This window comes from Phycodurus eques, chromosome 18 (genome assembly GCF_024500275.1).
Source record: "Phycodurus eques isolate BA_2022a chromosome 18, UOR_Pequ_1.1, whole genome shotgun sequence".
Taxonomy (NCBI): Eukaryota; Metazoa; Chordata; class Actinopteri; order Syngnathiformes; family Syngnathidae; genus Phycodurus; species Phycodurus eques.
Window position 1 is genome coordinate 11578831 of NC_084542.1, and position 19793 is coordinate 11598623.

At 43.0% G+C, this 19793-nt stretch overlaps 2 protein-coding genes across 5 annotated transcripts in view; one reads left to right on the top strand and one right to left on the bottom strand.

Moving 5' to 3' along the window:
• Positions 1–1834: 1834 nt before the first annotated feature.
• On the bottom strand, positions 1835–15025 carry syt14b (synaptotagmin XIVb). Of its 4 annotated transcripts, none has more exons than XM_061703578.1 (9): positions 15001–15025; positions 11628–11675; positions 8445–8594; positions 5834–5971; positions 5002–5240; positions 4377–4814; positions 3741–3921; positions 3549–3605; positions 1835–2629 (listed from the first exon to the last, which is right to left on the bottom strand). In XM_061703578.1, exons 1-9 carry the CDS (start codon positions 15014–15016, stop codon positions 2298–2300), a joined length of 1599 nt encoding a protein of 532 aa, XP_061559562.1. In that variant the 5' UTR covers positions 15017–15025; the 3' UTR covers positions 1835–2297. The 4 variants fall into 4 exon arrangements, with proteins under 4 accessions (XP_061559562.1, XP_061559559.1, XP_061559560.1 ...); XM_061703575.1 differs by lacking the exon at positions 15001–15025 and adding an exon at positions 6560–7468 and having other exon boundaries at positions 8445–8515; positions 11628–11643; XM_061703576.1 differs by lacking the exons at positions 11628–11675; positions 15001–15025 and adding an exon at positions 6560–7468 and having other exon boundaries at positions 5002–5237; positions 8445–8533.
• Positions 15026–15393: 368 nt separating this feature from the next.
• The window catches only part of LOC133416639 (cytosolic 5'-nucleotidase 1A-like), a 5635-nt gene continuing 1235 nt past the window's right edge, over positions 15394–19793 (top strand). Inside the window, exons 1-6 of the mRNA XM_061703583.1 lie at positions 15394–15631; positions 15779–15946; positions 17632–17761; positions 17843–17965; positions 18073–18257; positions 19432–19793. The exon at positions 19432–19793 is cut by the window's right edge and continues 1235 nt beyond it. Of these exons, the coding sequence (XP_061559567.1) occupies positions 15518–15631; positions 15779–15946; positions 17632–17761; positions 17843–17965; positions 18073–18257; positions 19432–19793 (1082 nt within the window). The 5' untranslated portion in view covers positions 15394–15517. The remainder of the gene's footprint in view (positions 15632–15778; positions 15947–17631; positions 17762–17842; positions 17966–18072; positions 18258–19431) is intronic.

The window sequence follows — 19793 nt, forward strand, 5'->3', positions numbered from 1 at the left end:
CAGAAAGCGCCGCATTTGTGCGTGAATGCACACGGCCCACTTGTCAGAAGGACGACTGGTCAAAGAGTCTTAGTGTGTTCTGACACGAGAAGAGAAGCTGCTCGTCGTTAACCCACACCAAGCAGCTGTGTCCAATTCTTTAGGAAGACTGCAGGGACATGGTTTGAATCCCCTCCCTTGCAGCACATACACCCAGTTTTGCAACTTCTTTCTCGAAATCTGGTAAACCTCTTGACTGATAATAAAAGGATGACTCTTGCATAATGCATGGGAACAAAGTAGAAAAAGCACAGCTTGTTAGCATAGCTGCAATCTGAGGAATAGCCCCTTTTCTTTTTTTTAACAGTCAATGCATTTTTGCTTGTCAATAGCTGTGGCCCGTGGAGCCGTGTCTGCTATGCTGGTGCCAGCAAACGGAGGAACCCGTCCGGCCCGAGCTCTTTGGTCCCAAAGGTACCAAGAGAAAATGTCTTATGTCTCGTGGAAAGTCTCTTCACATCGTAAACATGTGCCGCAGGTTGCATGCAAATGGCTGCAGGTGTGGCGGTGGACTATCAAATGGAATGCACGGCCCTGATAAAATACAAGGTTTTCATTGAGACATATTACCATACGTTTTTTGCTGTCGCTAGAAATCCCGTTCATAGACCCTGAAATATCTGCCCAGCTGGATGAACCCCTGACTCCTGAAGAACTGAAGTCCACCTTGATGTCAATGCAGTGGGGAAAATGTCCAGGCCCACACTGATTCCCAGCAGAATTTTACAAATCATTTGTTGACGAAATCTCCACTATAATTGAACATGTAGAATGAAGCTTTGCAGATTGTTATCATCCCAGGCTGCCATATCAGCTTCAGCCTCTTCGTGCTTGCATGGGTTTTCTCTGGGTATGCGTGCTTTCTCCCACATTCATGTATTTCATAAGTGTGAATGGTTGTTTGTCTATATGTGACCTGTAAATGTCTGGCAACCAGTCCAGCGTGTACCCCGCCTTTCACCTAAAGGGATGGGGATAGGCACCAGCTCACCCACCACCCTAAACAGCATAAGTGCTGGAGACAATGGATAGATGGAAGCCAAAAATCACAAAATCCCTGTATCACGAAACTATCATTATGTCTGGAAAAGTTTCTCTGCTATTCCAGACCCTAGTTTTCTTCTCCTTGAAAACCTTGTCTTTTAACAGGGGCGGGTTCAATTTTCATTTCCTTTGTTAAAGTAGACACTTTCATTATTCATTGTTTCTTCAGGAACTCAAAGCCTCCACCTATAGGTAGCATTCACCTCCTATTTCTTCCATGGAATGCTGCAGGTATATTACCGATCTTTTCCCGACACTGTGGGCCTGATTCACTAAGATCCCAAATAGCAGGCACTAACTACTAAGATTGCGATCTTTAACTAAGATCCTAAATGGTGCAAGAAGCTCAAATGAAGTTTGAAGTGATGGAATTGGAAGTGTTAATGAAAAAGAAACCAAGCTATTGCTGAGTTACAGAAATCTGTCGCTCTGGTAATTTTGGGGATGTCAGCAACTGCATAAAAGCCGTTTTGTTCGATTTAACTTGTCCCAGAGCGCATGGTAATTGGATATACAGTATGTGCCCGCCCTGCGTAACATTGGATTTAAAACAGATAAAGTGGCCACGCCAGGCAAAGGCCCTGACCACAGGCTGGCTGTCACGTCTGACTCCCCCCTCCTGGCTCTTCTGCCTTCTCTCAGTGATGTGCGCGCACTCACAGCCAACAACAAGGCACTCTAAAGTGGCCATGCCAGCCCGAGGCCCCCGGTCAACAAGTCAGATTCCCCCCGACCCCCCCCTTCTCGATCTTTTGCTTTTCTCTGCGTGATGTGGGTGCACTCATAACAACCAACACGAATGTACCTGATTTTAAATAAGAACAAATCTGTCAGGATCTTTAAATAAATTGGACAGCACTTTGGTCAACCCTGTTATTTTTAAATGTGCGCTGTAAATTAAACATTTGGGTTGGATTTTGTCTAGCCTGGTCCTCTAAAAAAATCACTGCAGTCATTCTCATGCATAGCAGTTTACACTTGCCTTTCTGAAGCCATCGCAATTTGTCTCAGGTTTGAAAAATCACACTGTGTGTCCTGCATTAATAAAATAAATTAGCATCCACCCCTCCCCAAATGCACACAATGGAACGTGCAGCAGTTTTTGTGCGTTTGGCGGACGCAATCCTGGGTGCACCCGGTTCGTAGATGAGCTTCCACATCTGTTCGCGTAAGCAATCAAGTTTGTGCCCATTTTTGCACACGTAAGTAAACCTTTAGTAAATCAGGTCCTTTGTGTCAGTGAGCGTGTGCCACTGACGCACCTGCTGGCCCTCAGCCTCTTTCATCTCGGTCCAGTGGGCCAGTTGCTCCTCACCAGTGCTGCTGTGACCCAAGGAGACCCAGCCCAGGCGTTCCCGAGGCCTCATGGTGCTGCGGCGGCAGAACACAGACAGCACCAGCGACACGTCGGACAGCTGGAAGAGCGCCACCTGGAAGACGAAGGTCTCTTTGTAGGCGGGGCTGGGCTGCCCACGACACACTGCTGTCTTGAACTTAGACATCTCCTTCCCCTTGGAGTCCAGCATGGTCAGCGTCACATATGTGTCTGCAAGGAGGATGTATGGGAGAGGGCCATCAAGTGGTGGGAAGTAAGTATGGCAGCAAGCTTCAAACACTGCAGCAAAGTGCTTGGAAATTCACAACTGTGATGGCGATGTCTCAATTAATTAGAATAACATACAAAAGGTACCTATATTTATTTTCGGTCGTTTAATTTTACTTTTTTTTTTCTTAATAGTAGGGTTTGTATGACTTCAGATTTTAGGTTGACGCTAATGGGATGAAAGTCTAGTCGACTAGTCGCTGATGATGTCATATATTTTTTTTTCCGGTGATTGAAAAATTGCAGTACGAGGGAATGCTTTGCAATAATAAAGATTTACTAACCACGGAGAGCTCATACACTGCATTTATGCAGAGCAGTCAGTACATCAACAATATGCAACAATTAAATTACATTTTACATCACACATTACAAAACGAGCATTGACATGGGTTAGGTAAAAGCTTGAGAAATGTTTTTTTTAAACATCCTCTTACTTGCTTGTGCTTGTAATTGGGACTGCCAGGTAACGTTTGGACAACTTGACCAAACGGAGAAACTGGTTCTGCCTTGTGGGATTTTGCTGTGTTTGCACCAAACCACAGATCTCTTTGTGTGCAGCGAAATAATTCACCACTTTCCTTTCCCTTTGATAGTGAGGGCCAAAAAGTTGTTCAAAGTCCTGCTTGAGCCTGGCTTTTTTCCTTCTTTATTTATGGTTATTCCTCACTTACCAAAGTTGTGCATTCAGAATTAGAAGTCAATTACAAGGCCAGACTAGTCATCTACTGCTGCAAGTGGCTCTGCCTTCTCCTCAAGCAAGGCGTCAAAAAAGACTAGTCGACGTCATAAAGTCAACAAATCGACTATTCTGTATGACCCCTATTTAATACTGGTAGGTATTTACAACATAGGTTCTTACCTCTCATGATATAAAGTTGTCCCCCAACGAAATGCTTTATACAACAAAAGAGACCATCTAGGCACAGAAGATTGGAAACAAGGAGAGGAAGAGGTGAAAAGCAGCATTCAGAGTCAAAAAGGTTGCAGGAGCTGCAGGAATTTCAGCGAATGTCACTCCAAGAATCCAAGAATCCGAAGCTGCTTTACTTACTGACGGGTTTATCGGATGCCGTGATTTTGAAGTGGCTCCCCTGGATCACCTCGGCGGATAGATGTCCTGTGGCAGAGTTGTACACGAGGCCCAGAAGGATCTCCGGCGGGGGCGAATCCTCGGTGGAGCGGTAGGACACGCCTCCTGCGCTGCGGGACACGCTCACCACCGAGCCGCAACCCTGAGGAAGAGCGAGAGGACGATATGGAGATCCGTTTCAGCATTTATTCCGTAACAAGGATATCCTGCTTGAGGTCCATGTACCAGTACGCTGTACCAGTACATGTACCAGTACGCTACAGTCTTTTTACGACTGTCTTACTAGTATAAAAACAATTCCACTATTTTATGACATTTCCGCACACTAGTAAGATAACTTTGCTATCCAGCTTAAGGTCGTACTTGTAGGCCAACAGTACAACTAGTAGTGGAAAAAAAACGGTCCTGGTCAGGCAGTCACTCTACGAGTGCAGTGAATTGTATCACTAGTGAGGACAAAGAGCATACTAGTAGAGGGACCTTGAGCTGGATAGCAAGGCTATCAAAAAAATGCTCAAACCGCTTTCTATAGGAAGAGAAACTCCTCCACAGCTTCAGGCAAAATGTGTGAATATGAACTGCCAAAAAAACTCTCACTGTAAGTTCCGAGCCAGGCTCCAGGGTGACAGGCAGAGCGATTTTCCCCTGAAGGTTGAGCTTAGTGAGGTGGAACACCTTCTCGCCCAGGACCTTCTCTTTTTTCATCCGTCTGATGCTGTATAAGCGAAATCGAACGGCGCAGTCGCTCAGCGCCTCCTTTTCCACTCTGGAGAACTTAAACGTCTCGGTGAAGACCGGGCACGGGCCCTTCTGGACGCCCGTCTTGGCCCGCTGCTTCTTGGTGGGCAGCAGGACGAGGTGGACTTGCCACGAGATGTTGCCCGTCTGTTTGAGAGCGGGGATGTCCGTTGCTGCGGTGACCGTGACGGCCAGCCAATGCTCGTTGGAGTCGTACTCAAAGGCCACATCCAGCGTGCCGTACTTGGCCAGGGGCTCCGGCTCGTAGGCTGAGGGGGGCAGTGGACCAGAACTGTCCTAAAGGATTACAGCAATTTAGTTCAATATCATCGATGTCCAAGAAAAAAGCTGTTATTTACAATTTTTGGGGGCATTTTGTTCTGGATAAAAACACAAGAACATTTTAATTTATTGTCCCCTGATTTCAGAGGGAAAAAATACATAGAGTATATATTTTTTTCTGATGTATTTGTTTTCTGCTCACCTCAGGCCCCACCACAGCGGTGCTGTCACTGGGTATGTCCTCCTCGCAGTCTTTGTTGAGGTAGCTCTCCGTGTCCTGGTCCACGCTCGCCTCACTGGAGCAGCCCTGAGGGGGCGACCCCCTGCGGAGTCGGCAGAGGGAGGAGGACACGCGGGCCACCGAGACCCGGTCCTGGTAGGGAGGGGGCTGGCCCTCCGTGAGCAAAGGCGCTTTCTTTATCTTCTGGATGCTGCTGGCTGCTTTCACCACAAACACGAAGCGATGTCATAGTGACGTGAGTGACATCTCGCGCCACACTCAATGGACTAACAGTTTACTCTGTTTAAGCAAACTAGCACCTCTACAACAGAACATAGTAATTCCATCTGAAACTAAGCCTGAGGCTGGTTGCCACTGAATTGGTGCATCACAACATATAGAGCTCAGGGTGGCAAAGGGGTTGAACATTTCCAGTAGATTTCTATGGGAAGTAAAGATGAAGAATTTTGGAAATTAAATTTCAACATTTTGTTTTGTCAAGAGAAGAAACCCATGCAAAATAATGCAGTTTTTCTCTTCAGGATTATGTTAAAATATATTTTCCTCAACAATATTTAAGTTCCCTATAGGTGCTTACCTTCAGTTTTGTAAATTCCTGATTTATTGCCGTAAATTATCATAAATTCATGTTAATTCCCATGGAAAGTTACCAACGTTGAGAGTTCCCGGAATTTTGCAACCCCAATATGGACCGCTAGGGGGAATAGAAATGGCTGTTTGTTTGTTTGTTGTTTTTTAAATAATTTTGCCGGTAACATTTAAGATACAACATACATGTTAAAGAGACACTCACCATGTTCACTGGAGGCCTCGCTGGTGTAGCCTTCCTGCTCTGTGGCCTCCTTGTTTGTGCTGCTGCACAATGTAGTCACGTTGGACTGGAGCACAGGCTCTTGATCTCTGTCCTCTTCACTGTCTGTCAAAACCGCCTCTGACAGAACATACACAGGCAAAGGTTGTCATAAATCTGTGTAGAGATGGCATTCGGTACCTGGGCCTTCATCGGAGACCAATACCACCAGTAAATGATTAATGCTACAGATGTGTTTTACTCGTAAAACTTGGTGTGCTCTGACCAACCAATCAGAGGATGGCAAAATGCTGACGTTACCGCGGCGAATTTGAACTCTGACTGGTTCAAGAAACACTACTGTGGATACATTATTTTAAGTTACATTGGCCAGAACTACTGATTATGAAGGCCGTGAGCAGATTAGATTGCCACGGGAACACATTAAGGCTGAAATGTGATTGGACAAAAAATATACATAACATCCGCTTACACTAGAAGCAGTGCAGGCAAGGGAAACGGTATGAAGAGAACAGACTGGTAGGGTGAAATAGATGATAGTGTTTAGGACAGCAGAGAATGCCAACCAACCACTGGTCACAATGAAAGATTCAAGACGGGAGTCAAGAAGTCTGGGAAACTTAATCGAGTGAGCACGTGTAGTCCAGCAAGGTGAATTTCATGGAAAGGAAGGAAGGTTGAAAGCATTCAAGCATCACACCATCTAACCTTGCTTGCGTTTGTCTTTCTTTTTGCTCTTCTTCTTGCCTTTTTCCTTCTTTGCCATTTTCTCAGCTTTCTTAGCGGCTTTCTCCTTCTTTTTATCCAGCTTTTTCTTTTTTACTTTAGTCCTCGCGGCGTCCGGCACTTCCTCGTCATCGCCTTCTCTCGCCAGGCTGCACCTTTCCTCCTCATCTCGCTCATCCTGCTCCTCCTTCTGTTCGGATACCCTCTCACTTTCAGGGCCCGGTGACAGAGGAGGTTGGTCATATTCTTTCCGTACGCTGGGCTCAGTTGCGCCTTCGCCTTGACTCGCTTCTTCGCCTGTTTCTGCATCCTCTTCCTTTCCCTCTTGGGAAGCCTCTTTGTTGGTCGTAGACACGGCGGCCTTCTCCCAGCGCTTCTCCCTCCTCTCTTTCCTCCTCTGCTCCCTCTTCTCCTGCAACTCTTTCTCCTCCTTCTTCCTCCTCTCTTCCACCGCTAACTCGGCTTCCGTCTTCTTCACCCGCCAGCATCCGTCCCTCCATTCCCACTCCAGCTGGCTTTGCGCGTAGTCCGCCTCGACCTCGTCGCTACTTTGATTGTTTTTAGAGCTTGAAGTTGTCATTTCTGGCCGCACGCTTCTCTTCCCAGCTTTCCCGTCCTGCACAGTGAACGTCTGCGCCGATTCCTTTTCTCCGTCCTCCTCCTCCTGGACCTTGTTGATGATGGTGTTGACCTGCTCGGTCAACTGGTCGCTGACGGCGTACGTGACGTCGCTGACGGCGTTTGCCAGGTCGTCCACTTTGCTGCTGACCGAGTCCAAGATGGAAGAAATGTTGACGGATGGGAGATTCTGCTGAAAGCTCTTGAAGAAGGCCATCTCTCCACGGGGGGTCCGGCTGCCGCTCTGACCGCCGGGTTAGCTCATCACGGGCACTGACACGGACATGTGCTTGTTAGCAGGAGGTGCGCACCGAGACCACCGCTAATGTATACTAAAAGAGTTAAATCCAGCACTACTTGGACAATGTTTTGATATACAGGTGCATCTCGATAAATTGAATTATTTCAGCAGTTCAAATTCAAAAAGTGGAACTCGTATAGTACTACAGTGGTGCCTTTGTTCAATCAAAAATGATCGCATCTCAAATCATCTTTCCCCAACAAAATGAATGGAAAGGCCATTAATCTGTTGCAGCAACCCCAACAAAAATTATTGTAAGATGTTATTAATACAAAGAATAGCATTCTACGGTATTGCCCTTCATAAAAAAAATTATTAAAATAAATACTTGAACGGTTTGCGCATCATGATAATTCAATATATTTCAAATATAAGTTTGAAATATAAATATATAGTTTATAATTACCGCAACATCAATGTTAGTTTTGCCAGCCCATTTATTGCATTTAGTTTGTGTGTTAGCGTTGCGGTAAGACAAAGTTGTGTGGTTTGGTTAAATACAAAATATATCATTCTTTTTTTTATTATTATTTAGATTTAGTTTTACTGTAAACTTCATTGGGAGTGGCAATAAACAGCTTAAAGTAAGCACTTGACCTTCTTTTTTTGAAGAATTGTTCACTCTCTGCCAAATTGCTGCTTGTTGCGAAGTTTGCGGCCACCATCGAATGCTTGTAACAACATTTCTTTTGCCTGCAACTCAAGACAGAAAATTGGCCGAGCGGATGTTTGTGGGCGATCGTGAAAAACCCGTAGGTCGACGCACAGAGAGAAATTCCTCAATAGAATCTAACACCTGTAATATGAACTACAACAAAGATTATAAAGAAATAAGGTACTGTATATTGACTTATCGTTCAACCAACCGCAGTAAAAATCCATCCTCCAAATGTGTCTAGTGTGTGTAAATGCAGCCATTGTGGTGCAAGCATTGTCTGTGTTTGGCACCTGTTTGGTTGTTCTGATAACCACTGAGATGCGCCACCGCACTGTCGGGAGTGTCCACTGACAGTTTGTTGCTGAGGTAAAGAAAAAACAGTGCCATCAGTGCCATGAAGGCAGCGATGGAGGACAGGACACCCAGAAGCTCAGGAGACACTGAGGAGATAAGAACAAGGGGCACAAAAGGAATGAAAAATGTATGATTCCTATACAGTAAGGGCTTAATGAGCATGTTATACATGATGTAAATAATATATAATAAAGCGTTCCAGTCAGGACTGCTGCAGCAATCTGTGTTCTCTCCAGTTCTAAGGCGCAGCAGCTCTGTATGTAGGCCAGTCGTGGTGCATGTAAGTGTGCCTGCACTATTTTTATGAGCTATCTGACTGCAATGTAGACCTAGTTAACGCACTTGCAGTACGCCTTCATTAATCAGCTTGCTTCTCACACGCATTTAGTACAACGTCATACAATGGTGAATACAATTCAAAATAGAGAGAAAATACACATTTTTCATCCATTTTCTATTGCACTCGTCCTCGTTAGGTTCGTTGGTCAGCTGGAGTTTATCCCATCTCACTTTGAGCCAGAGGCAGGGGACATCCTCAAGGGGTCGCAAGTCAATCGCAGGGCACATAAACAAACACTGACAATCACATTCACATCTATGGAACATTAGTGTTTTCGATGAACCTAATATACAGATATTTAGAAAGTGGGACAAAGGTACCTGTAGAAAACCTACACCAAAGTCAAGTTTGAAACCCAGAACCTCTCACCTGTGAGACAGACGTGCTAATCACTAGGTTTATCGCGCTGCATCATGCATTATTTTGTCCACCATTGAAAGTGCATTTTATTCCTAAAATATTTGGTCAAACTCCAAATTTGGTGAGATTGAAGGTACAGTATGTATTGTATTCACGCTAACCCAGTGTTTCCCAAACTATACTGAGGCATGGCACATATTTACATTTTAAAAAAATAAAAAAATAAATAAATCTCATGGCACACCACTGAACATCAATATCCCAATGCCTAAAATAATGATCTTGTCTCAATTCACTCGCTAGTGTACTTAGTGTGAAATCTGGACTTGTTTAGTTGAACACAAAGCTAATATACTCGCGAGAAGCCATGAATGGCAGCAGGTGGATACACAGGTTTATTGTACCTACTGTCATCTAGTGGAGAAGGATTTAATTGTCAACCTATCACTACTACAGTATACGTCACTGGCACATACAGAACAAAAAAACTAAGATAAAGTTGGAGTAAATAATCATTTTCAGACCAATTAAGTTGGAGAAAATAGATTAGATCGAGAAACCCATTTGTTATGCCTCCCATCCTTGGATTTATTTGTCGGCTAAATTTATATCACGAAGTAGGCGGGCAAAATGAGAGCGAGCGAGGAGAACCTTTCCGCTCGGGTAAACATTTCTGATACGTCAACAAAAATTCTCACCACATGGACGCCATACAGGAGTTTCTGAATGATCAAAGGGCTGACTCGGAGCCAGTCACAAGAAGCAGTCATCAACAATGACAAAACTCCTTTAAACCTTGAATAAGTAAATCAGGCCCACAGTGTGTAGAACTCGTGTTCATTTATTTGAAAGTCAAAATCTAGAGAACAATGCAGCCTGAGAAGAGGTCCAAACCGCACACGCGACAGAGGGTTAAATCCCCAGAGATAAAGAAGCCTTTTGCTGCAGTCGTCTTACCATCTGAATATCGTCTTTCAAGTCACGACTTCCAAGAAGCTCCCTCCATCTGTTTTACTAGACAGTCGAGGACAACTAAAGTTCTTCCATTTGGAATCGCTAGAACTATAAAAGAAATGATAGCTTACCACAACTCCTTATCCTGACATGTAGCGAGCTCATAGACATATCGGATATGCTCTGCAAATGTCAACAATAGCTGAATAATTTAAAGCCCCGAGGTAAATTGACCTCTCGGCCCGTGTACGCTGGAAAGTGGAGATGAAGCGAGCCAAACTTAGAAACTACCAATTTCTGCTTTTTCAATATAACACCCGTTATTTGTGGCACATTTTAAGGAGGGATGCTTTAGAGCGCCTCGTTGATCAGGGCGTGGCTTAAGCGTATTCAGTGGACACGCCCACAGCGTTCGAGAGTGGACATAAAGGCTTTATTTTTAACTATTTTGAACGATTTTATGCGGGGGTCATTGAACAACACTCTTCTCTGTGGTCTATCCAATTTAGAAGGCATGTTTGTTTTCACTTTACTGATGACAAACTCACTTTCCTCTTTCACTTGTATGAATCCACCATCAAATATAAATGAGTAATAGGTTCACACTGGAGGGGGGGGGACTACAAAGTTTCAGGGGGAAAGTTGCATACAGAACATGATTATGAGAATATCATCACAATGTTTAAAGAAAAAAAAGTTGTAATTTCAGAGAATAGCTGTAATGTTACGAGAACAAGTAAAAACACTTGTTAATAATTGAAAACAAAATAACAAAAGAGGTGATAGCAATCCATGTACCGTAGTTTTTTTTCTTCTCAGACACACACACAAAAATTTCAAGGTCAGAAGCACCTTAAAATGTTTTTGTAATTCTTTTTTTAAACAATTATTTCATTGCAAAGGTACCAAACGAGGACAAGCTGTACAGACAATGGATGGATACTACTTTATTGACATTTGCATTTGCTTTATTGTTTATTCTTGTAAAAGTAGGACTCTTTCCTAATGTTAAAGGTTCTTATGACTTAATTTTGGGGAAAATTTGGACTTTTACTAAATGTATGTCTTTTTTATTGCAATTACTATTCCAACGTTATTGTTGTAACATTATTTTTGTGTTTCTTTTCGATGAAAAGTCAACCTCCAAAACCTCGTTATTATTTAGAGGGGGAAAAAAACACATTTATTTGTTGATAGCTAGCACGATTGAATGTCGGTTAGCGGGTCACCTCGCACATCTGAAGTTCTGGGTTCAACTCGTGGATTTCACCTGCAGCGTGCTTGCGTGGAAAGATGAAGCTAAACATCCTCATTGTGAATTCTACCTTTATACCATATTCCATTTTTGATCAACTTCATCAAAGGTGCAGCAAAATAATAACATTTCGGGGAAACACACTTCAAAATCCAAAGTGTGCCAACACGCACAGAAACATATAGACGTGGAATGCTCGCTTGGCGTTACCTCGGCGTGCGCAGATGAGCTCGTGAACGCCGCAGTTCCTCCCGGCCCCTGGTGAGATAAGACGAGAAATATGATTATATATGCAGAATAAGCATACATTCGTGCTTAAATTAATAGACCTGACAGATGTTCATGTCATCTTGCATGAAATTGATGAACTGCAAATGATGTAGTGCTTTGAAGGACCCATAAGAGGGGTCAAATATTCATACTTTTGTTTAGAATTTATAAGAAATAATTGTTTCTATAAATCTCTGCAAGCGTTCACATTTTTTAAATGATCACTCACCGGTGAGCTATTTTTAATCCAGGCCCACAGGGTACTCATGTGGTGCTTGGGGCCTACCTGGTGCCCACAGGTGGCATGTTGGTGACTCCTGCCTTAAAATCCCACACATTTACAGGGAATGTGGAGATCTTGGTCTTTTTTGGGGGGTTGGGGGGGAAGCTTGAAAGAGACCACAGTCTTTCACAGTTTTTAAAAACGCCCTCTAGCTGCGATAAAAGGTACATATTAATTTCCACGTCAATTAACAGTGGTTAGGTTACTGATTTTTTTCCTTTTTTTTGGGAGTGATGTGACTTAAACAAAGAAAGATTAAAGATTATTAGTTGATAAGGAGTGGTGTTATGGCTTTAAAATAGGTTTCTATTTGATTCACTCCAGAATAGATAAATGGCATCTCCCCCCCACAACCCACAACCCAAGCCTCACATGCAGTGGAACTGATGTGAGGAGATGAATCGGAACAAATAAGAGGCGCAAATAAAGGCTGATTTGTTTTCCGTCACACAGTCGACAGAACCACTCAGACCCAATCACTTAAAAGTCCCTGCAGGCAATTCATTCATCCACAGGCCCAAAACTTGCCAAAGCCCAAAAAGTGTGGCAATCAGCAAAACACACAGCACCACTTTTAAGTCACAAGTCTCATTTTAGAGGCCATATAGGAGAGGAAAGCATTTTTATGCAGTCTTGTGACGAATCTAAATCAACTACAGCTCTATAGAATGTTTCTATTTTTATATTTATTTTCACACCAGGCCCAACTGCAAAGAAAGGCGGATGCACCTTAATTCAATCTAAATTTCATAGCAGCATTTGCATCCCGGGGAAAGGAGTCAAGTAAATTGTGCTGTGGTATGTTATTTTTTTTAAATAGTTTAGACAGATTAGTGCTTCAGTTGGTTATTAATATACTCACAATCAAGATGACTCCCTTTTCCTATCGGAAGAAATATGTATAGTTACTGTAGTTACCGCAGGGAACTATCGTTCACACACACGGAAATTAAATGCTGAATTTGAACTTAGATGAATTCAAGCTTGGACACAGGCTGCATGTTGTAAACGAGTTCCCAGCTTAGTATTAAATATGAGCTAACATTCTGTATGAATGTATGTACATTATGTACAGTATACTTTGAAGTCGCCGGGTGCATCATTCACTCTCGACAAATGAATGCCTCCCCATGAATGGACACCGGGGTTGGAAGTAACTAATTTCATAGACGCTATTGTTCACACAGACATGACATAGTTGCTATAACTTCTGAGTCCATTGGAACTCTGTTGCTAACCAGAACATCAGGACCTACCATGCAGTAATAAAGATGATCTTAGGTTATATGGAGACAGTGGCTTTAACAACAACAAATATTCCATTAGACCCTGACGTGATCCCTCCACAATTTTTGTGTTCCGGGGAATTATATGCGACTTGTTTGTTCCTCAATTGTTGTTGTTGTTTTCTCCATTTTATTTCATTTGAAGCTCCATTTTAAATTGTAATATACTTATTAAATATTATTCCGAAAAATGAATGCAGGTCTTTGGTTATGGTTTTTGCTTATTCTCAATCAGAACCTTAGCAGATCTGACCTTGCGTATTTGTTACTTCCATTGCAATCTACCTTTTTTTCCGAAATTGGAGACATTTTGAAATTCCCAGTTTTCTTGAATTCAAGGGTCGTCCACTGATGAACTTTCGGTGTGTCCCGTCACGGGTTGCCACAGCGAGTAACTCCTGATGCAAACCACCCATTTTTAGTCCGATCTTGGGTCCGGCTGTGCCTGGGTATTTGGGCACTGACCGGAATTCAAACCTGCGTCATCCGTGTGAAAGGAAGCAGCATATACTGTACCACCACACTACAAGTGCAGAAGTCCACTTAAAGGCGCAGTTTACAGTTTTTTGACTACTAGCAAGACTAGATGTGCATTGTATGAATGTTCACAGTAAACAAGTCGATCTTAGCCATTGCTAACAGCTTGATGTTGTATTTTTTTGGAACGTACAATCAATTAGAAATCAAAATAAACTTACCTATCGAGCAGAAACGTTAATAACCCCGCGTCGGTCTTAAAATGCTTGGCAAGTATGTGGTGATACTCACTTCCCCGATGCCAACTCTTCTTTTAGCGGTGTACTTTCGAAGCCCTTGTTTATTCCCCAGAGCTGTCCAATTACAATTTTGTTGCTAACCGGAGGTAATTATTGTAATCCAGCCACGAGAACAAGTCTGCAAAAAAGTCTGGGGAAATTTCAAAAGTTCATTTTAATAATATTCTACTATCAGGTCAGTTTAACAAATATGACAAAACCATTATTATTATTATTATTATTATTATTATTATTATTTTTAACCGCAAACTCTCCCTTTTTAAAAACACCACTTTATACTTGCACATACATCAAATTCAACCAAATACCATGGCCTGTGTGTACCACGTGCATATCTAGTAAGATTAGTGAAAGTGCACATCTTGCTGGTGTCATTGAGTATGCTGCACAAATGGCTGCACGTGACACAATGTCCATAACAGGACAGTGGAATGCACGTGCCACTCCACTCATCCCTGTTGTCATTTTCCATTGAAGCTTCTCACTCAAGGAGACCGTGAACTCATCACGTGGGTCACGTCCTCTGTACGTAGAATTTAGCGACGAAAACAAACCGTCCACGGTACTATATTCATCCGCGAACTAATGTAGTCCCAGCAAAATAAAGTGTTCGGCGCGTGACAGTATAGCACGGCTGAACACAAGTGATTTTCGGCTTCAATATTAAGCGTGGTTAAAGTGTGCCTTGGTTCTTTTTTTTTGGGGGGGGGGGGGAGGGATATAAACGTGACTTACCACCTAAACGCACAACGAGCACGAGCGCATCCTGTGATGGGATCGCAACATCAGCACCATTATGCAGCTCATCGCGAAAAAAAAAAAAAAAAAAAAAACACCACCCTTCCCAAAACGACCCACCAACGTTTTAATAACCCCCATGAATGTTTCTTGAAATGTAGACGTCACTGTGTCCCGCAGTAAAGTTTCACGAGAGTCTCACGAGTTTTCACCTGAGAGCGAGCACTTACCGTCCACCGCCATCATCCTCCGTCCCGGACTCTACCAAGTGTGAGGGGGAGGGGGGGGGGGGCGTTGGGGTCTTTTGGGAAACGCAGAGGTCATTCATGCGTGAGACGTACCCACTGCGTTCTATTGTGCAATATGACAAATGCACTGCAGCAGACTATATAGACAGTGCTGCGACTGTGAATTAAACAATTGTGAATTGTGAGTGGCTGTTATATCATTTGGTTTTCTGCATGCTAGTTAAAAAAAAGAAAGAAATAAAAGATACGTTATTGTTCATAAAAAAAAGTGAGTAATGGGGGCGTCCACTTTACTTCCGGCATTGGAGAAGAAGGCGGGAACGTATGTTGACGTCATCACGGCGACACACCCACTCCACTTTTGGTACACTTCCGCAAACTTTAGTTTTTTTGTTTTTTTCCCCCCCTCTCCTTCCAGTTACTCTGCCTTGGCTGGACTTTTTCTCAAAGCTCTCTAGCACACAAAAAAGAGATATATACACATATTTCCTTTCTAAAAATGAGCGACATAAACATAAACGCGTTAAGTCCAGTGGACGACACAGCGGAGGAAAAAGACTGGGCGGCGGCCAAAGCGTTTTTCGAGCAACTCAAAACAAATAAACCGAGACCGGTAAGTAGGGACACAAGCTTTGATAGTTTCGCGCTTTTGTACTATTAGGCACTGTTAGGCCGACAAAGTGAAGTAAATGACTTTTTGTGTTTATAAAGTATGATGTAAATACATTTATTATTTGATTGTGTGTCCGTTCCTCTCCAGCCTAAACCCGGCTTTGCTGTCACCATCGCGGTGTCCTCCAGGACCCTCTTCAACATGGTGGCCGAGAGGCTGATCTATGAACAGGAGGGAGTGGAGAAGTACGTAGCCTATCAGGTGGAACACGAGAATGAGCCTCTCAAGCCTGGAGCTGCTTTCCCATTTGTCAAGGTGAGTGCAAGTCTCTGCAGGATACTTACTCAGTTGCAGGGTGTGGTGCTTGAAATGCTTCACTTGGTCCAACAGCGTTTTGACACTTCTGCATACACCGGGCCATCCAAATTTGAACGCGATCCACTTGGCGATACTGGTCGACTTACTAATTCTGTTCAAATTTCCCATTGAGATCAATTATATCAGTAGGCAGCAGTGCAACACAAGCACGTCTACCTCATAGTTGAGAGTTTCGGGGTTTTAATCCTGTCTGGAGTTGACATGTTCTCCCAGTGTTTACATGCGTCCTTGCACATTCCAAAACATGCATGTCAGGTGAATTGAAGACTCGAAATTGTGAATGGTTGTTTGTCTATACGAGCCCTGCAATTGACTCACCCAAAGCCAGCTGTAATAGGCTCCCTGCTCCAACGTGACCCGAATGACGACAAGCGCTAAAGTTAATGCTTGGATCGGTGGCATCAGGGTCTAAAGTGTCACCATTATACAACCTTTATTAACTGCAGACAAAATTTAAAGTAACAGTTTAAGTATAATTAATATTTAATTGTAATTAAATATAATATTAATTTGACTTGCTAAATTTGTCTTTCCAAATGATAGGACGAGGCCCAAAGACTGATATGTGGAGAATCAGGTTGCCAGGCCCTCAAGATTCAGTCACAAAAAGTTCACAGACAGGTTTTCAGTCACCTAATCTCAACCTGTAATTCAAAGTCCAACACAATCATATAGAAATCGCTTATTGGAGGTTCGAAGGAGGACACGTGATTTTTACATGTCAATTGATCATTAGATCATCTATACATCTTCAACGGAGTGTTACAATGATTGTAAGACTCGGCTAGTGGTGGAGATCAGTGGCTTTTTAGTAACTTGGCGTTCTCTTTCCAAAACACATTTTTTGAAATGCCTTGATTGTGTAACACCAGGAAGTTGCTTGTAGAATATAGCAATCAGACGTAAACCGCAGTGATCAGTCACCTGTGAGTTAACAAGTCCCTCCAGTAAAAAAGCAGAGAGAATGTTCTGAAACAGAGTTGATGAAACTTGTCTAATGTGAGTTTATTGCCTTTTCAAAGAGATCATGTTAACAGTAACAGAGTGCTATGTATGAGTGGTGTTTTATGTGTTAGTTTTAAACTAAACATCAACTGGGAGTGACTAATAAAGAGCGTCAAGCAAGCGTATACACACACACATCTGCAGCCTCACCAGGGACGCCTCTTAAAGGCAAGACGTAGAGCATTTTCTATATATTTTATGCTTTTATTTTTCTGTGTTTGTACATTTACAATGTTTTTTCAAAAATGTGTTAAATAAGTTAAACAGTTTTTTATTAAGTTTAAATGTGTTCAAGGGGTTCGGGAGGAATGAAACTATAAAAATGTTGTTTTTTTTCCCCCCATAATGTCTTTCTATAATGCAGATTTTTACCTATGGCAGGTGAGTCGGGAACATAATATTTACGATAAACGGGTTCACTGTGTTCTCATTTCTCATTGGAACCTGCTTGTTTTGTTTGGCAGCTTTTTTTTTGGTACGTATACAATGTTACCAAAAAACAAAAACAAAAATACGAGAGGACATTGCTTGTATATATCGTGCATGTGCATTTCCAGTTCCATTGCAAAACTTTTTGAAATGACCATAATTTTTCCCCACGCTGCTGCAATGCGCAGGCACTGATGACGGTCAACTCTCGGCTGAGGGAGCTCTACCCGGACAGCGAGGAATTGTTCGACATCGTCCTCATGACGAACAACCATGCCCAAGTGGGAGTGCGCCTCATCAACAGCATCAATCACTATGGTACGCTGGCCTTTGGTTTGACGTACAGTATAATACCTCTGATTTCCTAACAAACTTAAATGGGACTTTTGTTTATTCCAGATTTGACCATTGAAAGATTCTGTATGACTGGAGGGAAAAGTCCAATAGGCTACCTGAAAGCTTACATGACCAATCTGTATCTCTCTAAGGATGCTGAAAAGGTTACAGAGGCCATTAATGAAGGTATGTGATTTTTTTTCATTGTAGATAAGAGCAGACATTACACTGTATGTATATACCCTTATTTTTTGCCTATGATTATTATTATTTTTTTTAATGTTTCACTTTAGGCATTGCCGCAGCCACGATGTTCATGCCCGAGAAGGAGAACGAGCTGTGCGACAATCAGCTGAGAGTGGCTTTCGATGGCGACGCTGTCCTCTTTTCAGACGAGTCAGAGATCATCGTTAAGCAAAGCGGCCTGGACAGCTTTTTTGAGCACGAGAAGAAGTTTGAGAACAAACCACTTGCTCAGGTACCTGCTCTAGTCTTTTACGGGGACATGTGGTGCTGCCCTGCTTTTTTGGTGTTCGTTGTTTACGCCACCTGCTATATCGCGTGCCCTCACATGTGGAAAAGGAGAGCCACAGTCACCGATGCACTTTTCAACCGTTCGTGAGTTTGTTTCTAATCGGCCCAGACCTTAAGTATTATTAATGCTAGCCGATGTAATTTAAACGATATTAGCAATGGGACTGTTTCTTTAACCAATCAGATTTTGACTTTGCCTCACAGGGCCAGACCCCTTGCTCATAACGTCAAGTATTTTTGTTGTCGTCTAATTGGTTGGTCAGACCAAGCCAAGGTCGACTGGCAAAACACGTCTGTAGCGATCTTCACACATTAATACATTTAATAGTCAGCAGCTCTTTAAATTTAAATGTTTTATGATTTCATCATATTATCAGAAACATATTGAATCTGAACCCCTCTTGATGATGTATGTGGCACAGTGGTGTGCTGTTGTATTATGTTTTTTTTTGTATAGTATTGATTATTTCTATACAGTAATTGCATTTTGCTAGTGGTATTATTAAATGTCTCATATTTTGGCTTTTTAGACATCAATAAAATGACTCTCTAACATAGACTTAGTATAAAAGTGTAAATTTCATTAAAAAAAACACACCTTGTTTTTGTCCGAGTGTCCAGAAAAGGCCCCTCTGACAGCGACTTCTGTTTGACCCAGTTTTGTATCCGCTTTGGCCATATTTGGCGAAGACCACCCTCTTTCCTCTGCTTGGTTGCCTCCATGTAGAAGACCCACTTGTGAGAGCACATGTGTTTATGTTGACAGCGCTGGCTCTGTAGCAGAACGCGAAGGCAGAGATGTTTGCTAGTGATGTAGATAAGCTTGAGGAATTCGAATCAACTAATTGTAGGCCTCTCGGCAGAAAAACTTCTGGCATTAAGGAATGCGTGGATGATTTTAGTTCATATTTCTCATGTTTACTGAGGCACCATAGAGACAATATTGCATCCCGAATACCAGAAAAAGTTGGTTTCTCAAAATACAGGACCTTTAAGAGGTGTATTAAGTCGGATTGATGGTTCCGGTAGAGGTGTATAAATCCTCCATGAACTGGAATGAGCATTTTGTATCTGTGTGTGACACATGTAAATTAACTCAACACTTGTGATGTTTTAAGGGCCCCTTGAAGGGCTTCCTGGAGGCTTTGGGGAAGCTCCAGAGGCAATTCTATGGAAAGAATGAACGTTTGAATTGTCCCATAAGAACCTTCCTGGTCACGGCCCGTAGCGCCGCCAGCTCGGGTGCTCGAGTGCTGAAGACTCTCCGCAGTTGGGGTCTGGAAATCGACGAGGCTCTCTTCCTGGCCGGAGCTCCAAAAGGGCCCCTGCTGCAGAAGATAAAACCGCACATCTACTTCGACGACCAGATGTTCCACATCGAGGGGGCCAAGCAACTGGGCACCATCTCCGCTCACGTCCCCTACGGCATCGGACAGAAGTACCGCAAGGGCAAACTCATCGAGCAGCCGAAAAAGGAGTG

Excerpts from the sequence above, each read along its gene's own strand:
- syt14b (XM_061703575.1), bottom strand. The coding sequence starts at position 7,412 with ATGGCCTTCTTCAAGAGCTTTCAGCAGAATCTCCCATCCGTCAACATT. Across the intron at positions 3,922-4,376 it reads AGCCTGGCTCGGAACTTACA|GGTTGCGGCTCGGTGGTGAG; the intron begins GTGAGAGTTTTT and ends GCTCTTCCTCAG. Across the intron at positions 3,606-3,740 it reads GGCATCCGATAAACCCGTCA|ATGGTCTCTTTTGTTGTATA; the intron begins GTAAGTAAAGCA and ends TTCTGTGCCTAG.